The following is a 25,798-nucleotide window of genomic DNA, read 5'->3' on the forward strand; positions in this document are numbered from 1 at the left end:
CAGCCTAAAACCAGGTCTTGAATCCTCAAACAGCACTTTAATAAAGGTTTGTCTGTGAAACATCCCCATTTCCACGGTCTATAAAGGTAACGAGTCCTCATTAAAAACCAAAAAATACACTGTTATATAAGTTTCCATTTTTTGTGAGGGAAGTTTGAACCTTTAAACGACACTTTAAAACTGAAGCTTATCCTCATGAGTTGCAGACCTGCATATGGTTGTCATTAAAAAGGAAAATAAGATGCATCACACAAAAAGTATCTTGTAAAACTCTGGGAGTTGTTTATTCATATAAGTCATGTAGTAAATAAACTATATACAGTCTATAAACATCTAATATTTCAAACACTACCAAAATGCAGGTTTTTATTAGAGCTCACTGCTCACATTCTAACAAATAAAATAACGATCTAACATTCACCAAAACTGTTTCTTACAAACAGAACATCTGAAACATACATTGTGCTTACATTAGTATTTCATATATTCATTTTATTACCACAAAGTAATCTGACAAATCTACAAATTACACTTGAAGCAGCAGCAGGGTCTTGATTTAAAAGTGGAAATTAACTAATAATTATAAAACAAACAAAAAGTGGAAATTAAAGAAAAAAATAATACTTCAAGATACTATATTTAGATGTGTGGTCTCGTCACACAATATTTCACTTTCATAGAAAGAATGCGTTCCATTTTTCTGACAACTGTGACAAAGCATTAGAGAAATAAACACAGAAAAGCAGAGACCAAACATAAAATACTGTCGTTCATACTGGAAGCAGAAGCAAACCACATCAGAGGTCTAACAAACTAAATCTGGGAAAAACACTTAACGGTCAGTGCAGGTATAAATAGCAGCAGCATCAACGGGTCACAAAGTGCGTGTTTATATTCACTAGAAGCCAAATCAATCACATTTTTCTGTCTTCAACATCAACTGTGCAAAATCCTGAAGTTCCAGAACAAAGATCGTAGATTCTCCACAGCGTTACAGTGAATAAGGCCTTAAAGGGACGACTACGCAGCTGCTCCAAGTGGTAGTTGTTAGGTTTGATGGCAGATGAACACAGACGGTACATGTTTCACATCAAATGTCGACATGTCATGTACAGTTAACATTCTGCCACTGCCTAGAAGTTTAGGCATGTTGTCTCATGTGTTTAAAGCACTCAGAGCTCGTACATTTGGCTTCTGTTGATGCCAAAAATGTCAGACTTCAAACCCAAAACAACTCCGAACACAAAGAATCACCTGCTTTATAAGGAAATCAACCTGAAGTCTCACCCTGAACAGAACTAGCTGGAGTATATCCCAAACTTTTCCCACTGAAAAGGAATGTCTCACCAACTGGAAAACAGCCTAATAAACAGTCCTGGACCGCAGCTATCTGCAGCGTTTAACCAGTGCATACGCTTATTTAACACCCAGGCTTTACTGATCTGGGTTCAGCTGAGCTCTAGTTCTACATCTCAATCTGAGCTAAAGCAGCTCCTCAAAGCACACCTCAGAGATGGGCTGTCTCCAGAAACAGAAGGAGCTGAACTCTGGGCAGCTGAAGGTGGCGCTGTGCTGTGTGCTCCGTAAAGGAAACACATGCTCCACCAGCTCACTCAGCCGGCTGTATCTGTACAAAAAAAAACAAAAAAAAAAACATAGCAGAGAGAACAATAAACATTTGTGTGAGAAACAGCTGACAGACAAAATGATGATTTAATACTCACGATGTTTTATTGCCTTTGGCTTGCTCCAGGATCAGCTCCCCTTTGGGATTCACTGTGAATATCCGACACACAGGCACACCCACTTGCTTATAGGCAAATACGTCCTTAAACCCAGAAAAAGACCACAAGGATCATTTAGTATCAGAGTAAAGACCTTCAGCTGGAGGTTCTGTCTTACATTACAACAGAAAAGTGAAACAAAAACAAGTGAAAAATATGTCTCATCTCAACCAGGGCCGTCTAAACGCATGGGTTTGATAGGGACCCTATGCTAATCTGTGTATGTTAACCCTGCAATGCCCCTTGTATCACATATGATACATACCCATCAAAGGCGTAGAATTACTTCACTAATTGCTAATTTAAGTTCTTTTCTGCTTTTTTCAGTCATTTTCAATTTTTAAAAATTTTTTTTAGCCTCTGCCAAGGAACGGCAGAGGTTATGTTTTCATCAGGGTTTGTCTTTCTGTCTGTCTTTGTTTGTTTGTCTGTTAGCAAGATAACTCAAAAAGTTATGGATGAATTTTGATGAAATTTTCAGGAAATGCTGATACTGGTAAAAGGAGCAAATGATTAAATTTTGTTGGTGATTGGGGATGGGGGGCTGATCTGCCTTGGCAGAGGTATGTGCTCTCCAAGTGCTTTTCTAGTTAATTTTGTACTTGAATTTTCCTTTTTTTTTTTCTTTTTCTTTTTTTTTTTAAGATTTTTTTTATTTTGGACTAAAATTTTTCAATACATTTTTTTAAAGATTTTTTTTCATTTTGTACATGAAACTAATTTCCAACAACATGAAATCTGTACTCCTGAATGTTGAAATTGCCCTCAGTGTTCATTTGCATGATGGTGACCAACTGTACAAGAGAATACTCTTTTTCAACACTGAAACTTATAAAAAATCTGCTTCGTAACGCAGTGGAGCAGCATGGTTTGAACTGGCTTTCACTTATGTGAATGAAATATGACATCCTGAAGACCACTGACCTCAAGCCAGTAATAATTCCTGTGAGTAGTTGTCGTAGGGGCCCCAGTACACTGCTTTGCCCAGTGGTCCCTAATGCTGTTAAGACGGCCCTGATCTCAACATTAAAGAGACATTTAAGGACATGTGACTTACACTGTTTCTGTTTCCAAAGGCTGCGTAGAAGGGATGTGTGTTTGGGTAGAACAGGTTCTTGATGTCTGTGAGGCATTCGATCTTGAACTTCTCAGGCTTTTTTTCTATGACCTCTCTGATGAGACAAAGAAAAGGACAGGATTACTTCCACCCTTTTCTGCTGCTGCTGCTACACCTGTCTCCTTCAGATAAGCTTACTGTAACTTTGAAAATGGTCACAACTCATATCCAGTCTTAAATGTTCAGAAAGTTCATGCTCATAGCACTACATGTCACTTAAGTAAAAAAAAAAAAAAGTCACTTAAGTGTGTTTAGTTGATTGGATTGTGGACTGTTCAGTTGTATTTCTCTTTCATTGCAAACCAAGCAAATGATAAAGCAGAATTACAGCAAGTTGCAAGTGAAAAAAATACCTTTTTATTGATTTCCAGTTTAAAAAGGTTGAAAAGCAGAAACTAAAAGCACCATTTGAACTTCCTGGCTGCTGTGAGTACAGATGTTTGTATGCAGCTACACATATTTTTTTTCTTCTAAATGCAGATTAACCTACTTACAATCCAGAATAAATGTTATAACATTTCGTCTCTGAAAAGCCTTGTTACCTGTGGAAGGCAGAGAAGAGGCTGCTGGGAGACAGCATGAGGGGCCCCTGGGGCAGCAGTGTCCCCCTGTCGTTGACCCAGTGCAGATACCCTCGGGTCATGTCAGCCATGCCGATGGCTCGGGCTGAACAGTACAGGAATTTATACCCGTTCCTGTAAAACACCAGACAGTGATTCACTGATGGACCGGCTCTTTCATTTAACTGGAGTCACTTCACTGTTACATCATTAAATCCAACAGATAATGATGACTGTGACTCTTACTCATGCACTGAGTGGTAAAGCTTGGCAATGCCCTGATGAGTCCAGTCTTTCCCCAGCTGAGGAAGGATCTGACCAAACACATCTGACCTGTGGAGAGGATAACACAACCACATCTGTTAGCTCTGATAAAACCATGTTAACCCTTTAACCCTGTCATACCCGCAGCCAGACGTTAGTCTGGTTTTGTCTGTCTTTTATGTTTTGTTTGTCATTTCCTGTCTTATTTTGTTAAGTTTCCCCTCATGTGTCTTGTCTGTCGTCTTTACTTCCTGTTCCCTGTTCTCCCTGACCTCTTACCTGATTACCTGTCTCCGCCCTGATTTGCTCCACCTGTGTCTAGTTGTCTTCCCTCCCTTTTGTGTATTTAAACCCTGTCTCTTCCCTCAGTCAGATGCCAGTTTGTAACTCTTGTAGTTCTTACCAGCGTTTTGACCTTGTTTGTTCGTTTTGTCTGCCTGTTGTGACCCTTTTTGGATTCCTCGGTTTTTTGCCTTCTGCCTGCTCCCTGTCGGTTTTGTCTGCCTCATCTGGTTTCCTGGTTTCGATCTTCTCGCCCTGACTTTTTGGTACGTGAGTATTTGTCTAGCCCTTATGTCCTGTTGCCTGAGTGATAGCCTGCCTGTGCATGACCTGTTTCCGTCCCTGACCTCCCTTTGCTTTTCCCCAGTCGGGAAAAATACCCCAAACGCCGCTCGGGGAGACGGGCTGCTGCCCTCAAACCGGAGGACGAATCAGAGGAGGATTTCTCCTACCATTATCCTCAAGATTCTGTCACTATTATTACTCTTACACTTTTGTGTAACTAATAAACCTTTTGAACCTTATTTTTGTGTCCGAGTTCCTGCATTTGGATTCAGTGTTTGTACTAACGGCATCACAAACCCCTGGCATATGTGTGGTGCTCGTTCTGAATGTATGATGTATTTTAAAATATTCCTAAAAATTCAACCATTTGCTCAATGAGAAAAAGCTCAAAATGTGCTGATAGACTAGACCTTGTTCTTTCCATAGACATCTGAGCATGCTCAGTGCACCCCCCCACCGGCTGTGGAATAGGAGGCAAATCACAGAGCAGTGAGTGAGACTGACTCACTTGTTTTTTTTTACACTGTTTTCCTTGTTGTTTTTTGTTTTTACTGCTGTTTGCAGTGTTGTGGAGATTTTCCTTTATTTTTTTTTACTGTGTTTTTACTGAGCTTTGACCGTGCAACTGCTTTTTGGAGTTCAACCAGATGCCAAAAAGCAGCTGGAGTGATTTAGAAAAAAACAGAGCCCCAAAACAAAAACTACTGGGACCAAACTCTAAAACAGTCAGTGTGTTCCAGTTCACAGTTCATGTAAAACATCCTAAATCTCTTATGGATGGACATTCTGAGCGCCATATTTAGTGAAAACCTGTAAAACTTCATTTTCTCTGTCTTTTTCTGTTATTCCCTGTTTTGACACTTAAAACACCGTAACACAAGCACATACTCACAGCAGCTTCTATGACGTTTCATTGAAATAAAATCTCAGGGGTTAAAGGGTTAAACAGCCTCAGAATTAACACAATATGAACAGATGGATGTGTATTTACTTGGTGATTGTGCCGTCGATGTCGGAGATGATAACCTTGTCGTCCCAGTTCCAAAGGTAGATGGTGCCCTCACAGCGACACGTCCCCTGGTACTGGGTGGTGATGCTGAAGGTCACATCATTTGGCCCCTCCCTCAGCTTCAGACTGCTCTGTAAAAGAAATTATTATAGTTTTACAAGCATTTCCTAAACACATACGTAATCATATAAACCTAAAGAGCCACAGTGTTGTAGAAACAAAAGTCAGTGTTCAGATCCTGATCTCTGGCTTTAGTTACGACTTGTGTTCCATTTCCTGGGTCTTTATCTGTGTGTATAGTTTACATGTGCATGCTACTGTATTTGTCTGTGTAACTCATCTGGATGCAATTTCACTACTGTTGGCCTAGAGTCATAATGATCTCAGTAGTGTTTTGTACACATTCAATTGTTGTCCCTTTTGCTGTAAGCCAACTTTCTGAACTGCACATCATTAGATAAACAGACATACAGAGGCTTCTGGGTTTGATTAGTGTGACTGGAAGGATGTACTCTATAGGAATAACCCTGTCATTGGGTGACTATTCCTGTCAGAATTCTCTACCTGCCACTATCTGTCTGTTTGTCACCTATAACCATAGTCCACCTGAAAATGTCATGTTTTATGTGATGGTTTCTCTTGCACTGTCATTTTAATACCACAGCTCCATTCCCCACATGCAAATGCTCCACCAAACCAAGTTCTACTGTTTGGCAGAGGCTCCATCTGTGTATCTCCACCCAACACTTGTCACTTACACTATGTTCAGACTGCAGGCAAATGTGGCCCCAACCCTATTTTTTTGCCCGTATGTGACCTGTGTCCGATCTGTTAAAGACAGTTTGAACAGCACAAATCCTACCCAGGCCACTTTTATATGTGGTCCTAAATCCAATACGTATCTGATATTTTGCAATGTGACTTCAGTCTGAACGACCAGGTCGCATTTATCCAATTTTTACGTCATTGAAATGCGACAAACATCACAATTCTGCGTCCCAGGAGGAGAAGCGGTGGAAAAAACATGTTTACTTTTGTAAACACAGTGTGTGCCTGCGTGGTCACGTATTACATCAGGACTTCTTTTGCGCATGCGGGTCACTTCCGGGTCGCATTCAGTTCATACTCAAAACTAATAGAAGTTGCTTTTAGAAAAAGAACTAGGAATATGTGTCTCAGAGGAGGAATGGATCAATATCTGGAGAACTCAACAGTCAACCACTTCTTCAAGAACATGGAGGGAACATTGCTGGAAAAATATAATTTGATTTTTCATAACTCCTAAAATTACAGCTAAATATGTGTCCAGAGTTCAACCTTGTTGGAGAGAATGTGGAGATGTCAATGTAAATCATGCACATGTCTTTTGTTTATGTCCTAAACTTGTATCATTCTGGGATAATGTACATTCAGCAATTGTTAAGATACTGGGTTATGCAATTCCTAAAACATGTTTGGTGATGTATTTTGGATGTATTATTGGTTATTATGTAAGAAAAAATGATAGATATTTGTTTAAATTACTATTAGCAGCCTGTAAAAAGGCTATTACCAAAAAATGGTGCAGATTAGAACCACCTACAACTAACGACTGGATACAAACTGTGATTGGAATATTTGAGATGGAGACTCTGACTCACAGACTGAGGACTGAAGAAGAACAGTGTCATGATAAATGGAAGAAATGGACATGACAATTTTCACTTCATTGTCACGCTACTAAAAAAAAATTGTTAATCACAAGGTTTATTGTAGTCAATGTATCCCATATGTCCCCTATGTTTGTCTTGTTTTGTAATGTACAGAAAATAAACAATAAAAATAAAGTAAAAAAAAAAAAAAAAAAAAAAAGAAGTCGCTTTTAATGTGTAGTATAAATGAGCACACAAAAAATCTGAATTGTGCATTAAGACCTGCTGTCTGAATGTAATTCATTTATAGACATTATAAACTATTCCAGAATGACAGTGACTGAGCCAGAGGAAGTACTGTATGTATTCTCCTCATTATATCTGCATTAAGGATCTTCTTACTATTTGGTCAGAAGACAGGCGGAGGGACTTTTTGTAGGAGGGACAAGGTGCTGGTGCTTCAGTCTGCACGCGCTCAGTAGGTGTCAGAGCAGGCGCCACAGTGCTCAGCTCTTTAGTCTCGTCATCACTGGACCACTCTGCTGTTTTCTGTCTGCAGAGGAAAGAGACAGGCTTCAGGAAGTAGTCGAGAAAAATCCAACTAATGGATAAAGCCTTTGGATGTGTGTGTATTATATTCACACAAGAAAATCTATGTCACTGTTAAACACTAGTACAACACTAGAGGGCAGCAAACTCATCTACCTCCATTCTCCATATAAACGAGTAGTAAATATACATAGAATAGAAAAGAATAGAGCTTTACTGTTATAGTTATAGTTACAGGAACAATGAAAATCTGTTTAGCAGCAAACACTTAAAGTGCAAAAAAGACTAAAACTATCACACAAAATACAGAGAAATATTGATCATGTACAAAAACTAGAGAGATAAAACATTAAATATACAAATACTACTAATTACCACTAAAATATACAAAAAGCTAACTCTATACAACAGATAAGACATATATACAACATATATACAGGTAATAAAAGAAAAATACAAGGTAAAATATACAAGGTGAGTGTTGTATTGAATATAAAGTATATTGAATATACAGTATGACCTTGTGTTTTACTTATTCTCAGAGATAGTATCTCGACCACTACTTGTCTTTCAAACAGTTCGTAAAGTCTTATTCCCAGTGAGATGTTGAAATATGAAATGACAGTGCAGATGCCTGACTAATATGCTACCTCATCCTGTGTGGGTCATGTTTACCCAACATTGCTTGTGTTGGTGCATGACTGTAGTGTTGTGATGAAGCCAGAGATTTGTTGCTGACTCACTGTGTTTCTGGGGCCGGGTGAAGGGCTGGACTCTCTCTGGTCAGCGAGCCCTGTCTCTCTAATTTGGTCTCTGATGACAGCTGAGGAGAAAAGTTGACTGTATTTACCATTTTTTATCAGCTATAAATATAAAGACTAAAAACCTGTTGTATAGAAATGACCTTAAAATGTAAATGTACAATCATGCAAAACAGGGGTGTAATGTTCTCTGAAGTATTTGGGCAACCCGTTCCTCATTTGTCTTCACTCATTTACAATGCAAAGTTGCATGAATAGTTTGGGATTCTCACTGACCTGCTTTACGCTGCTCTTTCTCCAAAACCACCATCTTCCAGACTTCTTTGGCATTTTCTCCTTCACCCAAGCCTCCTCTGTAGTCTGCCATTCACAAAAAGATATGTAGAGATTCAAAGGTCCAGTGGGTTGGAAAGAAGGAGATTAAGAAGGATGTAATGACGCAAATGGAATAAAATTGTCAGAAGTGTGGTTAAATTATTATGTTATTGCACAAAAATAGACCACTGAATGAACCATTTGCATCTAAAAGGGAAGTGAGTCGTCTTTCATACTCAGTCATGTTGTTCTGCCATGATTCCACAGAACAGACTTCTACCTCTCATATTTTCTTATTTTTATAGTTAATGGCATCTGGGTGCTTCTATGAAACTGGGTTTATTTTGGTATTTAGCGCTTTGATAAATGCAAAAAAGTTATACTCTTGCTCTGAGCTATCCCAAAATTTGTGGATTTTTAATAAAATATTGAAGCCAAAAATAGGACCAAAATTGGGACATGAAAAACTACCTAGGTGCTATAAATAAAGACACTGTGTTAAATTTGTCGATCCTAGTGGTTTTTCTAATCCAGACAAGCTGTTTTTTCATGAATCTCAGTCTCATTCCAGGTTTCGTGTGTAACCCATCGTCCACTCACATTACATGCAGAACCTGCCCATTTAAACACAAATAAATCGCGAGTGATTTTGCAACAGCGGACATTTTTGTGACACACTCTGCCTTGCAAAATTTGTTCGATTCTCAAAATGTACCTGAGATAGAATAAAAAGATATTCGAAAAAATAGTAGAGTGTAATTTTAATGTCCTTTTTAACGTGCCACATGCGTTTTTTTTGTATAAAATAATATAAAAATGGTTTTATCTGAAAAATCGTTCCTCTTTTAGCTCAGTAAATATTTTTTTATAAAATAGACCCATAGTGCTTCCAAACCTGCTTCATAACATTAGTCTACATCTGGTTTAAATTTTTAGCCCATCTGTCCTGTTTTCAGGGACCAGTTTCACAGAAGCACCCATCTAGCTTTAAGGTGCATTACAATTATTAAACTCTCACTCAACTAAAAATCAATGGCCTTTCACATTTTTTGCTGCCACCAGTGACAGTCACATGGTGGTTGGTTGTATTCTCCAACTTCATTACTAGATGCATCTGACTATTACAAACTGAACCTTCAAAATGAAAACTGCCAAAGGTAAAGACATACCTTCGGCAGGTTCTTCTGGAAAGCCTGCATACTAAGGATCAACGGTGCTGCCAGTGTCCAGTTGTAATATCTATAAAATAAAGCTTCTTTAACTTTATGTAAAGATCATTTTGAGTCAGTGAATGTGAAGTTATAAGCTGAAAACCTCACCTGTTTGCAATTCTAACGACCAAATTAGGATTGTCAATAATAGCTGGATTCTCTGCAAATTCATTGTAGGTGATGATGTGCTCCATGAATTTTTCTGGAATAAATAAAGCAGAATGATTATGAGAATAACCTCTGAATACAAATGAATAACTAAATAACTCATCTGTTCAGTGGTGTTAGAGTTGATGTTATAGGTAGCAGACTGTTGGTTACCTTTAGAGATCTCTGAGTTGTCACCGACGCCTCCGCAGAGCGACAGGGTGACGTCAGGCAGGTCTCCAGCCGAGTCGGACAGACACTCGGTGCCGCTGTCTGCTGCTGCGCTCCCCACCGACTGGGGCGACTGAGACCCAGAGCGTCTGCCTGTCTCCTCCCAGTGCTTAGGAACCTGCTCCGACTCACTGAAACACACACACAAACAGCACAATCCCATTAAATACAGCAAGGGTGGTCTGGTAATCAAATCTTCACCAAACAGTGTGTGTCTATATCATAGGTGTCAAATATAAGGCCTGTGGGCCAAACCGGCTCGTCAAAGGGTCCAATCTGGCTCCGTGGATGAATTTGTGTAATGCAAAAACTACTCAAAATGTAATGAAAAACTGACAATATTAACAACTAGAAGCACTCGGAGAGCGCAGACCTCCGCCAAGGCTGATCAGTGGCCCCCCCTGTGGGCCCCCCCCACGCCAAGGAGGTTATGTTTTTGCCAGGGTTTGTTTGTTTGTTTGTCTGTCTGTTTGTCTGTCCGTTAGTGTGCAACATAACTCAAAAAGTTATGGACAGATTTTGATGAAATTTTCAGGGTTTGTTGGAAATGGGCCCCCCCATGGGCCCCCCCACCCCCAATCACCACCAAAATTTAATCATTTCTTCCTCATCCCATTTCCAACAAACCCTGAAAATTTCATCAAAATCTGTCCATAACTTTTTGAGTTATGTTGCACACTAACGGACAGACAAACAGACAGACAAACAAACAAACAAACAAACCCTGGCAAAAACATAACCTCCTTGGCAGAGGTAATCAAGGATGTTTAAATCATTTTAGTTCTGGTTCCACATATAGGCCAATATGATCAAGTAGATTAGACCAGTAAAATACTCCAAATTTTCCTCTATTTTAGTGTAAAAAAAAAGTAAAATTGCATGAAAACAATCGAACTAACAAACTATGCTTTCACAAAAAATGTGAATAACCTGAACAAATATGAACATCGTGAAATATCGTAAGAAAAATAAGTACAGTTTTAATAATATGTCTATTATTAAACGTTTTGTGTATTTGTAAATCCACTGTGATCTGTAAGTTGTAATGCACATGTATAAATGATAAACTGAGGCATCATTTTGTTAAAATTTAACTTACTTTTCTTGACAAATTTCAGGTTGTTTGGGTTATTCACATTTTTAAGGGAACTTTGTAGATATAAACATGTTCATAATATAATTTTACTTTTTTCACTGTTATTATTTTATTGGTCCAGCCCAGCCCACTTGAGATCATATTGGGCTGAATGTGGCTCCTGAAAGAAAATGAGTTTGACACCCCTGGTCTATAATACATGTAGAGTGAACGCAGACACTTTTGTGAGCCATATTTTATATATAAACACATAGTTGATATGCAGTTGTAATGTTTACTCTATTTACTCTTAATGTCTTGTTCTCTGAATGCAGTGATGAAAATGTGTTGTTTTGTTTAACGAAAAACTCGAAATGATATAAAACAAATGTATTTTTACAAAACTTATGCTACTGGTTAGAGCTGTGTCACAGTGGGTCATGACTTGATGACCAGGGTATATAGTATGACTTCAGTCTGTAAAGATGTCAGATTTGTACCTCTTAGGAAAGTACCGGGCAACAACGTCAGGTTCCAGTTTATTCAGATCATCCAGGTAAATGTCCTCGGGACCCTGGTGTTGGCTCCTTTTTCTGACGGCTTATGAAACAAGACATTTAAAACAAAAAGCTGACTTCGGTTTTTACACTTCCTTTTCCTTTAACTTCTGCCTGTGACTGCACGACAGCCCCAGACAAAGAGGTCCAAACAGAAACCACATCCTTCCTGTTCACATCACTCAAACTGGGTGTACATTACTATGACAACACACTGGAGCTTTGCTAGACTTTCCCACGACACCTGACGAGTAAAATATAAATGAATTTAAGCCTCCTCCTTCAGTTTTAAGCAGATAAAACCTTCTCTCAGGACAGAACAACAGAGCACATTTACAGTTTGTGGTGTTACCTCTCCTCTTGACTGGGGAGTCGGTGGTTTTAGATGAGGCTCTTGGTTCTGGACCTGCAGCTGCTGGATCTCCAAACATGTAACTGCCTCCACCCGCTGCAGCATCGCTCTCCCTACGGCTCGGTGGTGAAGACGTCCATCTGGTCTTGCGCATATTTTTCACACTGAGGTCAGAGTTACTGGGAGACGGCTCTGAGGTAAAGCTGCTGGATGCTAAACTGGGAAGGTCTGTTGGATTTTGGGTAATGTTTGGGTTTTGTGTAGAAGACCCAGGCTGGGAAGAAGAATCAGACAGCTGTGCTTTGCAGCTGTGCTGTTCTGGCTTGATGGTTCGAGGTTCTGGTTTTACAATACTGCAAATGGGATCTGTGATTCTCTCTGCTTCCATCGACTCTTCCTCCATGGCCTCAGAGCTTAAGATGACCCGAAAATGTGTGTTCTCAGAGGGGGTGATGGTCAGCGGCTTAGACTCGGACTTGTCCTTCTTATTGACCTAAAAACATACATTCAAAGCACAAAATAACATTTGGGTCAAGGTTACTATAGTTTACCAAAACTGAGACTGAAGCTACCAGTGAAAAAAGAGTTTGGCATAAAAACTATAGATTCAAAAATAACTACAATAAACAAGATGATATCAAATACAACCAAGTAGAACTGCAGGTAAAATATGCTAGTTTTCATTTCCTCCAAAAGTTCATGCTCATAGTGAACAAGAAAAACACAATAGTCCACAAAATCCACCATATATTCAAAGTCTTACATTCATTAATCCTACTTTTTCCAGTTTCTGAAAACAATAGCTTTACTCAAAACTACTGAAAACTAAATCTCATGCTGAAACTTAACAAAAACTAAACAAAAAAATTAAATTAGTTAATTCCTCAAATTAAAAATACTACCAAATCTACAAAACCCAAGTCAAAATAAAAAAACAAACAAACAAAAAACCTAAAACAAATTTCCGAAGCTGTAAAACTCTTCTGTGTCTTCTGTGTTCTGTGTCAAAACTTTGGTTCAGATTTGAGCCAAAGACCAAACTTTAAGTCAGACTTCACATCCATAAACATGAACCATACCCTGGTGGATTCTGGGAACTCTCCCCAAGACCACTGCATATGGGTCTCAGCTCTGAGCATGCTCTCTGCTGGCTTCACCATCAGCTCGGAGTCACTTTTTGGCGACACGGTCTCAGACATCTCCCTGCTGTAAACAAACAGCACATTTCCACTGAGTCAGCTGGAATGACCTTGTGGGAGAGCATTGCTTTGCTTCACTGGACCCTGGCTGTGTTTTGATAAATTAAAGTGGAAATGATGTTTCATTGTTCTCCCCTGTTTGTACTGGGTATGCAAATATTAGAAAGGACAAAGGACGAGGGCCGTACGCTGTGCAAGGAGACCAGTCTCCATCAGAGAAAGGGTAGCTGTCCCATTCCAGCCCAGTGGTGGGAGAATTTTTCCTGTGGTCCAGATCCTTTATTATGGACAGCGAGGATGCTCTGAGGACAGAGAAAAGAAATGTATCATGAAAGTACATTCAAAAAAACTGTAAAGTTGAGACTACTTGCTGTATATCTATTCTATTTACTACTCGTATCATATTCTATAAGATCATCACGTTTGTTGCGTTGATGGATGAAACCTCATATCTTTAAAAAACTCAAAGATTGATCTGTCCTGATAGACAGGTTCCATTACCAGTATTGGCAGAACTTGCTACGATGATGGCTGATAGTTAATATCAGGCATCTTAACAGTAGCTAAAACAATAAAAATCACAAACATTTTTTGTTGTTAGTTTGATGTTCAGATCCAGATGAATTTATGTATTTGTTTGGTTATTTAGTACTTTGTTATGTTTTGCTCAGTGTTTGTTCCAGCTTAAAATAAAGCCTGATATACTGTAGCTAATATCCAAACTGAAAACTGCTGTTACTCACCATCAGCCAAATGAAATCAAACGTATATAGCGCTAAATCAAAACAAACGTTTTCTTGTGACACTTTACATTTAGAACTGGTCAAGACCATCATGATTTATCAAATTCTATTGAGAGCAGTACAATTTTCTCAACCCATAAAGTAACATTTCATCCTTCATGTTATCACAAACATTCATGTTCAAAATATTTGGGGATACGTGGTTTTCATGTAAATGTAAAACTGTAATGAGAAAAGTGACTAAAGCTCTCAGACACATGCAGTGGAGTAAAAAGTACAATAGATGCCTCTTGAGATGTGGTGTAACAGAAAAATAGAGTGGGTTAAAATGGAAATACTTTAATAAAATACCTCCTATTTGCACTTAAGTGCAGTACTTGAGTAAAAGGCTCCTCTCTGACCTCCTCTACTCTCCTTCTTCTCTGGAGTCTCTGTGTTTTATGTTCTCACGGGTTTTCCCTGGATCATCTCTGGGCCTGCTGCTGTGCTCCTGCTTCGCTGCTACCTCCATCATCATTATTCATTTATCCATATGGTTATAATAGTGTTTATTGTATAGATATATGGATGGTAGAGGTTTCTATTATTGGTATTAACTAGGGATGTGAAGATTATCCTATATGTATCGATACGCCGACATGTTTGTACACGATCCGAGTGCACCAGTAGAGAAACTGCAAGTGAATGAAAAGTTTGGAATGATATCATGATTCATCAGTTACTGAATGTTTGTATCGATAAAATTCGATCTGTTCAATTGAATATATTTTTACTTGCATTTAAAAGTCTTTCTCTTTATTTGGGTAAAGTTTTTCTTTTCTTCAGACCAACGTTAACGTGCGCCACAGATTCGCAGATGTGTACACTGCACACGACAGTCTGAGCTCCGCCCATGCACTGGGCACGAGCGCCGCAGATGAATACTGTACTGTCTGTATGTGAATCTGACAGACATAGAAGGAGGTGACGGCACGTGGTTTATGAACGGATACTTTTTACTAGATCAGCTGTACTGAATACTGCCATACATACCACAGATACTTCCTTAAACAGTCACATACATATCTAACTGCGCATCCCAGAATACCTTGCGCAGATGTCTCTTAAAGTGACAGAACCTTTTTCTGTTTTACCTACATGACAAAAACAATACATTACAAATTGATTCAGTGAGGGAGCAAGAAGTTGAGTGTTAGAAACATGTAGAGAAACGATTTTGGAAACAAAGTCCTAACTTTTTCACCTGACTGAATATAAGACACGTGTTCTGAAACTGAACTAAAGTCACTTTGGGAAAAGTCATGGTCTTATTTTATAAATAAATAATCAGCTCATTCAACTGTGCTGCAAATTTTTTTTTAACCAGAATGAATGCGTTGAATTAGAATGTCTTTAATTATTCTGTATCGTTATTTGGTTGTAAATCGCATCGCATTGTGAGATGCCACACACGTATCTTTAATATATCGGATCGGAGATGCTGTATCAAGTTGTAAATCGCATCGCATTGTGAGATGCCACACACGTATCTTTAATATATCGGATCGGAGATGCTGTATCAAGATGCGTATTGTATCGGCCTTACAACTAAGATTCCCAACCCTAGTACTAACAGCTGCAGTCGAAGAATATCCACTTGTATTTAGAGTAGTAGTAGTAACAGTTATGGGTATTTGTACTAATTATTGGCAGTTATACTAGCCACAGCAGTTGTAGTTTTTACAGGTCAGTTTGCTGTGTATCCATGTGCCCCCCCCCCCCCCCCACACACACACACACACACACACACCCCCCTTTAACCCCAACTGGTCATGTCAGACGTCCATCCTCCAGAGTCAGGGTCTGCTCCAGGTTTCTTCCTGTTAAAAGGTGGTGGATTCTGTTGGTGTCTGTGAACTGGCTTAAAAGTCTGGTTTAGATCAGCTCTAAATGTAAAGTGTCATGAGAGAACCTTTATGATGTGGCGCTATATAAATAGAATTTGATTGATTGATTGATTGATTGATGAAGCACTTGTGCATGTGTTTACCGTCCAGGGTGTGAGCTGGGTTCCTCGTCTGAGCTGAGCTCGCCCACTTCCATGTCCCCTCCTGCAGGTGTGCTCAGCTCCTCCTTGCGGTGCTCAGCCTTGTGCTTCCTCCTGCGTCTCTTCTTCTTTTTGCCGCTGCTGTTGTTGCAGGACTGAAAGTTTCCAGAGGACGGGTCATCAGGGCTCGGGGGCTGTTGACTGCTCTCCACGGCTGAACCTCCACATCTGGACTCTCTGCTCCTGAACAAAGCCTCCTCTGTTGGGATGGGGGATGTCACCAGGTGGGCCGGGATGACCTCCTGTGGACGGTGAACAATAAAATAAAAAAAAAAATAAGCAAACATAAGACATGTCAAAGAAGTTAATTATGTTGGAATTTGTTCTTTGGTTTGTTATATATGGATAAAAACTCACATTTTGCTGCTCCATCTCCCGCACAAAAAAGGCCTCTCCATTGTCTCCCAGTTTCATGTGGAGCTCCACTGGTTCCCCATTGATTTCAATGTCAATCTGCAGTAAACAAACAGTTTCATTCATAAACAGGGAATACAAGATACAAATTGTGTATAAGGCTTTGCTGTAAACCAGGTCACAGCACTTGTTTGGGTGACCTGAATCATTAACTTCATTAGGGAGGCTTACGACAGGAAAGAACAATATTTGTGTTGTAACAGGCTCATGTGCCATAGATTTACCTGAAAAATCAGTCACAGGAAAACACAGGTTGTTTAAAGGATCTTACTGTTTTTAGTCCAACAAAAGAAAGTATAGTAAACAAGCTTCACCCAAATAAAAAAGTAAACATGCTGAAGAAAAGCTTCCTTTAGTGTTTTCTAAAAATGAAAGAGGCTGTTGTTTGATTTGAGGTGAGGGTTCAGTTTAACTATTTTTTCCTGTTTGGTTGTTTAATAATGAAAACCTGTTTCAGAATCACAGAAACTGTCTTATCTGCACACCATAGACTACTTCCTGCACTGTCTGACTCTCCTCTGAGCTAATGAAAGTTAATGCTCCTGTGGAGGACACTTTTCATGAATGTGCTGAATATTTTCATCTTGGGAATACGAGGCTAAATTAGGCTTTATTCTGAGAATCCCTGACTGTTACACAGTGTCTATAAATAGAACGAGAGGGCAATCTGCTCTTCTGTGGAGCACAAAGTGGATTGGACACTGCTGTTCAAAGTGATTTAGAAGAAAAAGAGGAGTGAAGGTGAAATCATAACTCTGCAATAGTATTTTTTACAATTAGTTCCCACATACTTCATCCTAATTTTATTGTAAACACAATGACAAAAAAGACCTATTCTATTCTATTCTATTCTATTCTATTCTATTCTATTCTATTCTATTCTATTCTATTCTATTCTATTCTATTCTATTCTATTCTATTCTAACAGAGCAAGAGGAACGAAATTTACAGGGTTCCTACTTCCTACAGGTTTCTACAAGTTAAATTTAAGACTTTTTATCTCCATTTCACAGCCTATTTCACTGCCTTACTGACAAAAATTTGTGACTCCAAGAATTTAGGAAAATGTATGTATTTATTTTCTCCAACATTTTGATTCCCATTGTTCCAAGGCATTTGTCACTGGGGGCTGCAAAGTTAGCAATAATTATTTCCTAATTTCAATATAAATTGTGGGGTTGGAACAGGTGGAACTGAGTCAACTAAAGTTACTTTCTTTGCAGTTTGGACGTTTATTATTATTATTATTATTATTATTATTATTATTATTATTATTATTATTATTATTATTACTATTATTATTATTATTATCATTATTACTATTTGGACACATTTAAACACAATACAGTCAACAAGTTTATGACAATACAAAGTAAGACCTACCAGATCAAATTAAATACCTTTTAAAGACTTTTTTAAGGTACTAAAAGCAGATTTGTAAATTCAAGGCTTTTAAGACCCCGCTGGAACCCTGATATAATAGAACAAAGCTTTTATTAAAGGAAAGATAATAAACTTCTATCTGGCTGTCACTTTCTCCCATGTGGCCACTCACCACTTTTTCCCTAGAGCGCAGAACTCCCAGTTTTCCAAAGCGGACATGGAAAGGGGAGCACTGGAACGTCCCATCAGGCTGCCGAACCACTATCACATCAATGCAGCCTGACAAAGTGGCCTGATTGATGCCCTTATAGAGCTCCTTAACCGTCACCAGCACCTGGCCAGCCAGCTGCCCCACGTAGTTCATAGTGTCCACCTGTAAAGAAAGATAATTATTAAATAAATGACACAACCATATTCCATGCAGCAAACAGCCTGTGTTTCCTGCCTGATACAGCAGAATACAGCTGCATAGTGCTTTTTCTGCTTCTTATGAGGCCACTGTCCCTAAGTGCTCCTGTTGTTCAGAATAGTCACCAACGGATGTCCAAGTCAGTCCCTAAGCACAGCGCTTCTGTCCCATTTTCCTGAAAAGAGACCTGAACTGATCAAGACTTAATCAGGCCCCGAATGCTGCAGTAAGACCACTGCAGACCAGAGCACAGTGGACACTGATTATACCAACCATATGATAATTAACTCACCATATACAGTCAGATTATTAGACCATCAGCCATTTTCTAAGGCTGATGTCGATTTTTAAAAATTTGGTTAGCCAATGGCTGATATCTACAGCCGATTTTTGAAGCCGATTTTTTTTTTTTTAAAGCACATTGACTGTAAAATACAATTGGAACACTTAGATAATTAAGATTTTTATGCAGCAATATAAATTAAATTATTAATACACACACACCATATGGTTTTAACATTTTTTGAACTTCAAGTGCTGCCCACACAAGTGCCTGATCAAATATATTATAACATTTTTACTACTGATTAAATATTGGCTTTCAAAAAAAAAAAATAATGTCGATGGACGATATTGAAAAAAATCAATATATCGGCCTGATATATCGGTCTACCGCTACAACTGATGGTTGATTTTTAAAAAGGCCAGTAATGATTTTAGAGTTTAGAGCAGGAAAAACCCAACAGTTCACAAATCACTGAAATCACTTTTAGGTCAAAGTGATGAATACCAAAAAAATAAAATAAAATAAAAAATAATTGGGATCAATGAACATTAAAGTTAAATAGTCTATGTAATACAAAAATTATCCATACATTTGGAATTGAACATCAATCTGTACACAACTGTACATACCTAGTTGGGACTAGGCTACTCTTTTTTTTTCCTAACTTTGTCTTGTCCCTCAGAGTCAGTAATTTCACCTAAAGGTCTGATTACTGCCAATACTGAATTCAGATTAAACAGCCACTAAACTAAGAAAAGCCAGGAGTCTGTGAATAGTACAGTAAATAATATCATAATAAAATGTGCAGACACTTCAAGGTAGACCGATAACCCTCAGACTGATGGAACTGATCTGAAGATTTTTTTTATTTATTGTTTTTTTTTTTTTTTTTTTTTTTTGCTTTTAACATCTTTATTATGATAGTTCCAGTGGAGGCAAACTGGAAGGGTAGGGAAGAAGAGGGGGAACCCAGACCAGGTCACAACAATATATAGATGTTGTAAAGAATCAGGACTACCACTAAAGAAGAGGCTTTATATTCAAGAATAACAAAAGATCAACCAGACAGAACAGACCAGTTAAACCAGTTACAACACTATTTAAATGTGTTTTGTGTCAAATATAATAGTCATGTTTATAACCAGCACTAGTTAACACTGTACAATAACTGAAACAGATGGAACTGATGCTACATTGTCCACATATTTGTATTTTTGAGGTTGCTTTTTGTGAACTGTTTTAACACTGACAGTACATATTAAAATTTCTCTGGTGTTTCCGTATATTCAGACAAATCTGGTTCAACCTGATTTCTGTTTGTCTTTCATTCATACAATATCCCATTTCACTTCTATTTTTCATTGTTTACCTAGTGAGAGTTTAGTACCGAAGTTTATTCATATTTTCAAACAGTTCAGTGTTTCCTGTTTCACTTGTACTTTTTGGTGTTTATAATGGCATTCATCTTTTGTTGTTCTAAATGTTTTTGTGTGCTCACCTTGGCTTGACACCTGTAATTACTCTGCTTCACAAAACACTCATTTTAATGCGCTGCTTCGTGTCATATATCAACAATTTGCAACAGACATGGTGTTTGTGTGTGCATGGTTGGAACAATGAGGCTATTACAGTATTTACAACAAACTATACTACAAGCTTTAACTGGATGGACTATGAAACCAGTCAGTTTTTAAGCTACTGAATATTTAATGGATGGTAAAAAAATGAATAAATAAAAAACAGTCTCTGCAGCTCAACATCTGCTGACAATGCAGCTAAATAACTCTCATAAAATGGAATAGTGTTTTAAAAGTCACACTGTGGACTGAGCAGTATCCCCATATACTACATACCATAGTGATGAAGGAAAGACCTTCAGCTGTTTAACTGTGATAGTTTAATATTATCTGGGTACATAAATCCATTGTTAAGCCATGTTAATATTTAATCTAAAGGCATGTCATTTCCAGATTTGCCAATAAAGACACATTGTTATGTGTTTGTTTAAAAAAAAAAAAAACAGTCAAAAAAATCGAATATGCATTGTGATTTATGTATTTGGACAAATCCAGGCACTGCATTCCTTTGGTTTCTACTGCATGTATAGTGGACAGGCCTTCTTATTATCCTGTTTTTTTTTTTTTTTAAGAAATGATTGAACAGCAGCATCTTGAAACATCTCCGCTGCTTCTCCCAGGTTTCTGGTTTGTCCTTTTGGATCTTGTATTTGTGTAGTAACACAGCATTACACTGTACATTATATTAAAGTGTGGCAGATTTACACTTTGAATTGTGGCTGTTTAATTTTGATTTGGTATTATTTAAACACCTAAAATAGGTCAGCAAAAACATCATATATTATTCACAAGGGAAATCAGAGGAGAATTGCCCAAAAAGTCTACAAGTATCGTTCTTCAGCTAACATATTTCATAAATTAATAATTTACATGTAGTATACATAATTTAACAATTAATTGTGATAAAATTGGACATTTTTGAGCTGAAAACATAGTTCATATGACCATCAACATGTTGCAACAGAACTGAAATCCTGTAAATTTGCATAACTTGCATTTACCAACACAAAGTTCCTTTGGGGATTCACTGATATTGATTTCTCATGCACAAAGACATAAATAAGACCTCTAAGCGAATTTTAGCAGTTATACATATTTGTGCTGTATCTTCACAAAGACATTAAGGAATACATCTGCATGGTCATTATAACTTGGTAAAAGAATAAAGTTAATGGTGGCCTAAGACTTTTAATTAAACTTGATTAACTTTAATTATGATGAAGTTACTATTCCAGCAGAATTGATAGTTTTAACAGCTGGATGATGATAACTCTTTCAATACCAAAATGTAAATCAAAACCTGGACAACACTATTATTCTACAGTCCAACCCCGACTCACCAGCCTCCAGGGGGACTTAAGGTCCGTCCGATGTCTCTGTTGTCCTATGGTAAAGCCCCCTGACAGCTCCATGTCACCTCAGCAGGGCTAATGAGGAGAAGCCGCTCTGTGAGGCCTTTTCTCCCCTGCCCTTCTCAGCCACCTTGCTCCAGGTCAGTGTCATGCACCACAGATCCTACGACCCTCTCAAACCTCTTTAACTGAGCACAAACACTGTGAGGGGAAAAGTACCCATGGCCTCAGCCTTAAAACCACTTACATAACGTCACTTAGCCTGGGCCCACCTCAACTTTACCCTGGGAAAAGTCTACACAAAAAATCCAAACAGCTAAAGAAAACATTTCAGAGACAGATAATTCAAACTAAAATAAACTGATATAAAATATAAACACCAGCAATTATCATGTGAGTCCATCCTGTTTGTGCTCACACATGCTAATGTTAGCATTAAAGTATGTCATGAAAGTTTCCATTAATCTCATCTGAGGTCTAGCTAAGCCTTACAGGAATTCGGTCAGCTGTTTTATAGGTCAGAAACTAAACAAACGACTGTTTAAGGTTAATCTTAAACCTGCACCAAATTAAAAGAAACCCAGTTGCTAAGACACTTCACAACAGACTAAACATGGGATAAACTTACAGCTCTGAAGCTAAAACACTAGTGTTAATAAATGACCATTCAGGGAGATTAAAATTAGTTAACATATAAAGGTCTGATGTGTATTTTGGCCAACAGGGATAGAAACGTTACACTTTGTCTGTGCCCGCATGCTACCCCACAGTGACCCACAGTGCATTGAACGGTACACAGTACAGAGAAAGTGCAATGCTCATCTAAGGGACAAAGCAGAAGTGTCTAGATGAGAATCATCAGTTATAACAACGCTGCACGGCCACATCCCTCCAGTGAGCTGGTTACACAGTCTGCATGCACACCACACCAAATTTAGAAAAAAGGCCTCAACTCCCACAGCTCTTCATATACCACTTCAGGTCTGAATACAGATACAGTGGTATGATTAAGTTCTGCGTAGTTTCCCGTGGTGTGTGGGTTCAGAAGTGCTGCAATGCTCCAAAAAAAGCAAGACAAACACAGTAGAAACTATGTGTTACACTCTGAAGTGAGATGTTAAGATGTTCCTCCTTAGTAACATACACTGGAATCAGACTGTGATGTTGTTTTGCTGCTTTAGAAATTGTCTATACCTGATGACACACAAGGTCTCACTACTCCACCTCAGTCACAACTCTCTCTCTCTCTGCATGTATGGGGTTTAGGACCTTAAGAGGTGTTAATCCTGATTATGAGATTAGGACAAATCTAGCTTTCTCTGTCTAGGCACGTTTCACTTGACCACTACGTCCAAGGATTCTGCATCAGGCGATGTTGTTTTGACTCACCTTGTGTACCTGTGTGTGTGTGTGTGTGTGTGTGTGTGTGCGCGCGCACTGGAAATTCACTGATCACATCCACCAATAAAACCAAGCAAATATTTGGACATACCACCAGTATATGGGGCTGCTGCTAACATGTATTTTCATCATGTTCTTTTTTTTTTAGAGTAGATTATTGATTTAGACTGTAAAATCTTGGAAAATACTTAAAATTTCTGGGGCCATTTTAGATTTCTTCCAATTACTCGCTTAGGTTTGTGTGACACACAAAAAAACTCAGTTTACAGCATTATGAAAGAGAGGAAAGTAGCAAATATTTACATTTTAGGAAGTGAAACCAGGACAAGTTTAGCATTTTTACTCAAGAAACAAGAAGAATACATAATAATAAATAAATCAGATTCTTTTAAAATGCCTGAAAGTGTGGACAATCTAGTGCAAATATAATGTGGATTTGTCAGAATTAAAGGACTTAAAGCTTCAATCTCTGCAAATACTGACTTTATAGCTATTTAAACGATTATATCTAGTTTCTTATCTCATCTCAGTTTATTCCTACAATCTTGAAACACTCAAAATGAATCTATAAGCTTTATATCATTGACAAAAATCCAGTCCCAGCTGTACACCTGTAGGTTAGTTTGGATATTGAAGCTACAGGTAAATAAGAAACACAGTACATGCGTATAAATATATGAGGCGTTTATAGACACACACATATGTGGCAGGGGAGACGTGGTAGGGAGAAATACTATTATTTTCTTGTGTTAATAGGATAAAATAAACTATTAATACTGATGAGAAGAGACGTACTTTTACTTACGTCTGCCGTTACTTCTAAACGGTCTCGCGAGGTACGCACGAGCCGCTAACAGACTCCTCAGACAGGTTTCACGGACTCCGCCGTCCGGGTTTTTCTGTTATTATTTTTTATATTTACACAAACGGATGTGGGTTAAAAAAAAAAAAAAAAAAAAAAAGTCGTTCGGTGTTCCTACCTGCTGGAGTAGAGGCTCATTGGTCACACCTTCAGGCTCACACACCGGCAGTCTGAGCGGACTCTCCGCTGCGCCGCTGAACGCCACACGACCACGTGACGTAAAGGTGCACGTGATTAACGCAGCACTGAGCACAGGATGACGTTCATTATGGAGGATGTCATAGAATATTGTACTTATAATGTCACTGGGAGATTCACCCTTGTATATGCTTCAAATTTACTACCCTAAAAAAAATATATATATGCAGAAAAACCTGCAATATAACCATGATATATCTTTTTTTTTTTTTTTAACATAAATCTCTTTAAACATTTCAGCTCTGTTCAAAACTACCAAGAGTTCAATATTTTTTTTTTTTATTTTAACACTTTAAATGCCAGTTGGAAGAATTGATGTCACTGATATTTTTTGTGCAAAACAAAACATTGCTATAAAATCATCATATATGAATATTTTTTCAGCTTTTTCTACAAAAATCTGTTTAACACTACAGTTCTGCACAAAACTACCCCCAAATTTTCAGGATGTTAACCTTTTAAATGCCATTTGGAATATGTGATGTCAGAATTTTTATTTATTTATTTATTTATTTATTTATTTATTTATTATTGATTTTTTTCCCGATAAATCAGATATTTGTATAAAACTAATGTACCTGTACAAAGCACTGCTAGAAAATAATTACATAGCAATACTTTTATTCAACATAAATCTCTTAAAAGACTTTAGCTCTGCTCAAAACAACTAAAAGTTCAATAATTTCTTTATTTTATTTTTTCATTTTGTAATTAATTAATAAATTATTTAATTAATTAATTAATTAATTAATTAATTATTATTATTTTTTTGGAATTTTAACACTTTAAAAGCCAGTTGGAAGAATTGATGTCACTGATATTTTTTTCTGTTTTTTCATAAATTACACATTTTTTATGAATGAATGTACATGTACAAAACATTGCTATAAAATCGTCATATATGAATATTTTTCAGCTTTTTCTACAAAAATCTATTAAACACTACAGCTCTGCACAAAACTACTCCCAAATTTTCAGGATGTTAACCTTTTAAATGCCATTTGGAATACATGATGTCTGTATTTTTATTAATTTAATTTAATTTAATTTTTTCGATAAATCAGACATTTTTATATAACTAATGTACATGTACAAAACACTGCTAGAAAATAATCATAAAGCAATACTTTTATTCAACATAAATCTCTTAAAACACTTTAACTCTGCTCAAAACTACTAAAAGTTCAATAATTTATTAATTTCTTTTATTATTATTATTATTATTATTATTATTATTATTATTTTTTTTTTTTTTTAGAATTTTAACACTTTAAATGCCAGTTGGAAAAAATTATGTCACTGTTATTTTTTGTGTTTTTTCATAAATGACACATTTTTTAAATAATGAATGTACATATACGAGACGCTGCTATAAAATTATCATATATGAATATTTTTTTCAGCTTTTTTTTATGCAAAAATCTCTTAAAACACTTCAGCTCTTCTCAAAACTACCCAGATGTTCAATAATTTTCAGGATGTTAATCTTTTAAATGCCAGTTGGAATACATGATGTCAGTAATTTTTGGTGTTTTTTTTTTTTTTTCATAAGAGATATTATTTTATAAAATTAAGGTGCATGCACAAAACACTGATAGAAAATAATTACATAGCAATACATTTTTCTACATAAATTTCTTAAAACACTTTAGCTCTGCTAAAAACTACTGAAAGTTTAATAATTTTTTAGAATTTTAACACTCTAAATGCCAGTTTGTGTTTGAGATGTAACAAGATGAAAACAATATAAAGGACAAA

At 37.4% G+C, this 25,798-nt stretch overlaps 1 protein-coding gene across 3 annotated transcripts; it reads right to left on the minus strand.

The window, feature by feature from the left end:
• Positions 1–838: 838 nt before the first annotated feature.
• LOC115411244 (phosphatidate phosphatase LPIN2-like) lies at positions 839–24,051 on the minus strand. Of its 3 annotated transcripts, none has more exons than XM_030123287.1 (20): positions 23,961–24,051; positions 18,128–18,328; positions 16,516–16,611; positions 16,102–16,400; positions 13,520–13,631; positions 13,210–13,338; positions 12,131–12,623; positions 11,722–11,821; positions 10,090–10,277; positions 9,877–9,970; positions 9,727–9,796; positions 8,519–8,602; positions 8,225–8,304; positions 7,335–7,485; positions 5,284–5,432; positions 3,708–3,794; positions 3,444–3,596; positions 2,842–2,956; positions 1,725–1,828; positions 839–1,627 (listed from the first exon to the last, which is right to left on the minus strand). In XM_030123287.1, exons 2-20 carry the CDS (start codon positions 18,317–18,319, stop codon positions 1,483–1,485), a joined length of 2,841 nt encoding a protein of 946 aa, XP_029979147.1. In that variant the 5' UTR covers positions 18,320–18,328; positions 23,961–24,051; the 3' UTR covers positions 839–1,482. The 3 variants fall into 3 exon arrangements, with proteins under 3 accessions (XP_029979147.1, XP_029979146.1, XP_029979148.1); XM_030123286.1 differs by lacking the exon at positions 23,961–24,051 and adding an exon at positions 21,568–21,762 and having other exon boundaries at positions 13,210–13,336; positions 13,518–13,631; XM_030123288.1 differs by lacking the exons at positions 839–1,627; positions 23,961–24,051 and adding an exon at positions 21,568–21,763 and having other exon boundaries at positions 1,721–1,828.
• Between the last annotated feature and the right edge of the window lie 1,747 nt (positions 24,052–25,798).

The sequence above is a fragment of the Sphaeramia orbicularis genome, chromosome 20, assembly GCF_902148855.1.
Source record: "Sphaeramia orbicularis chromosome 20, fSphaOr1.1, whole genome shotgun sequence".
NCBI lineage: Eukaryota > Metazoa > Chordata > Actinopteri > Kurtiformes > Apogonidae > Sphaeramia > Sphaeramia orbicularis.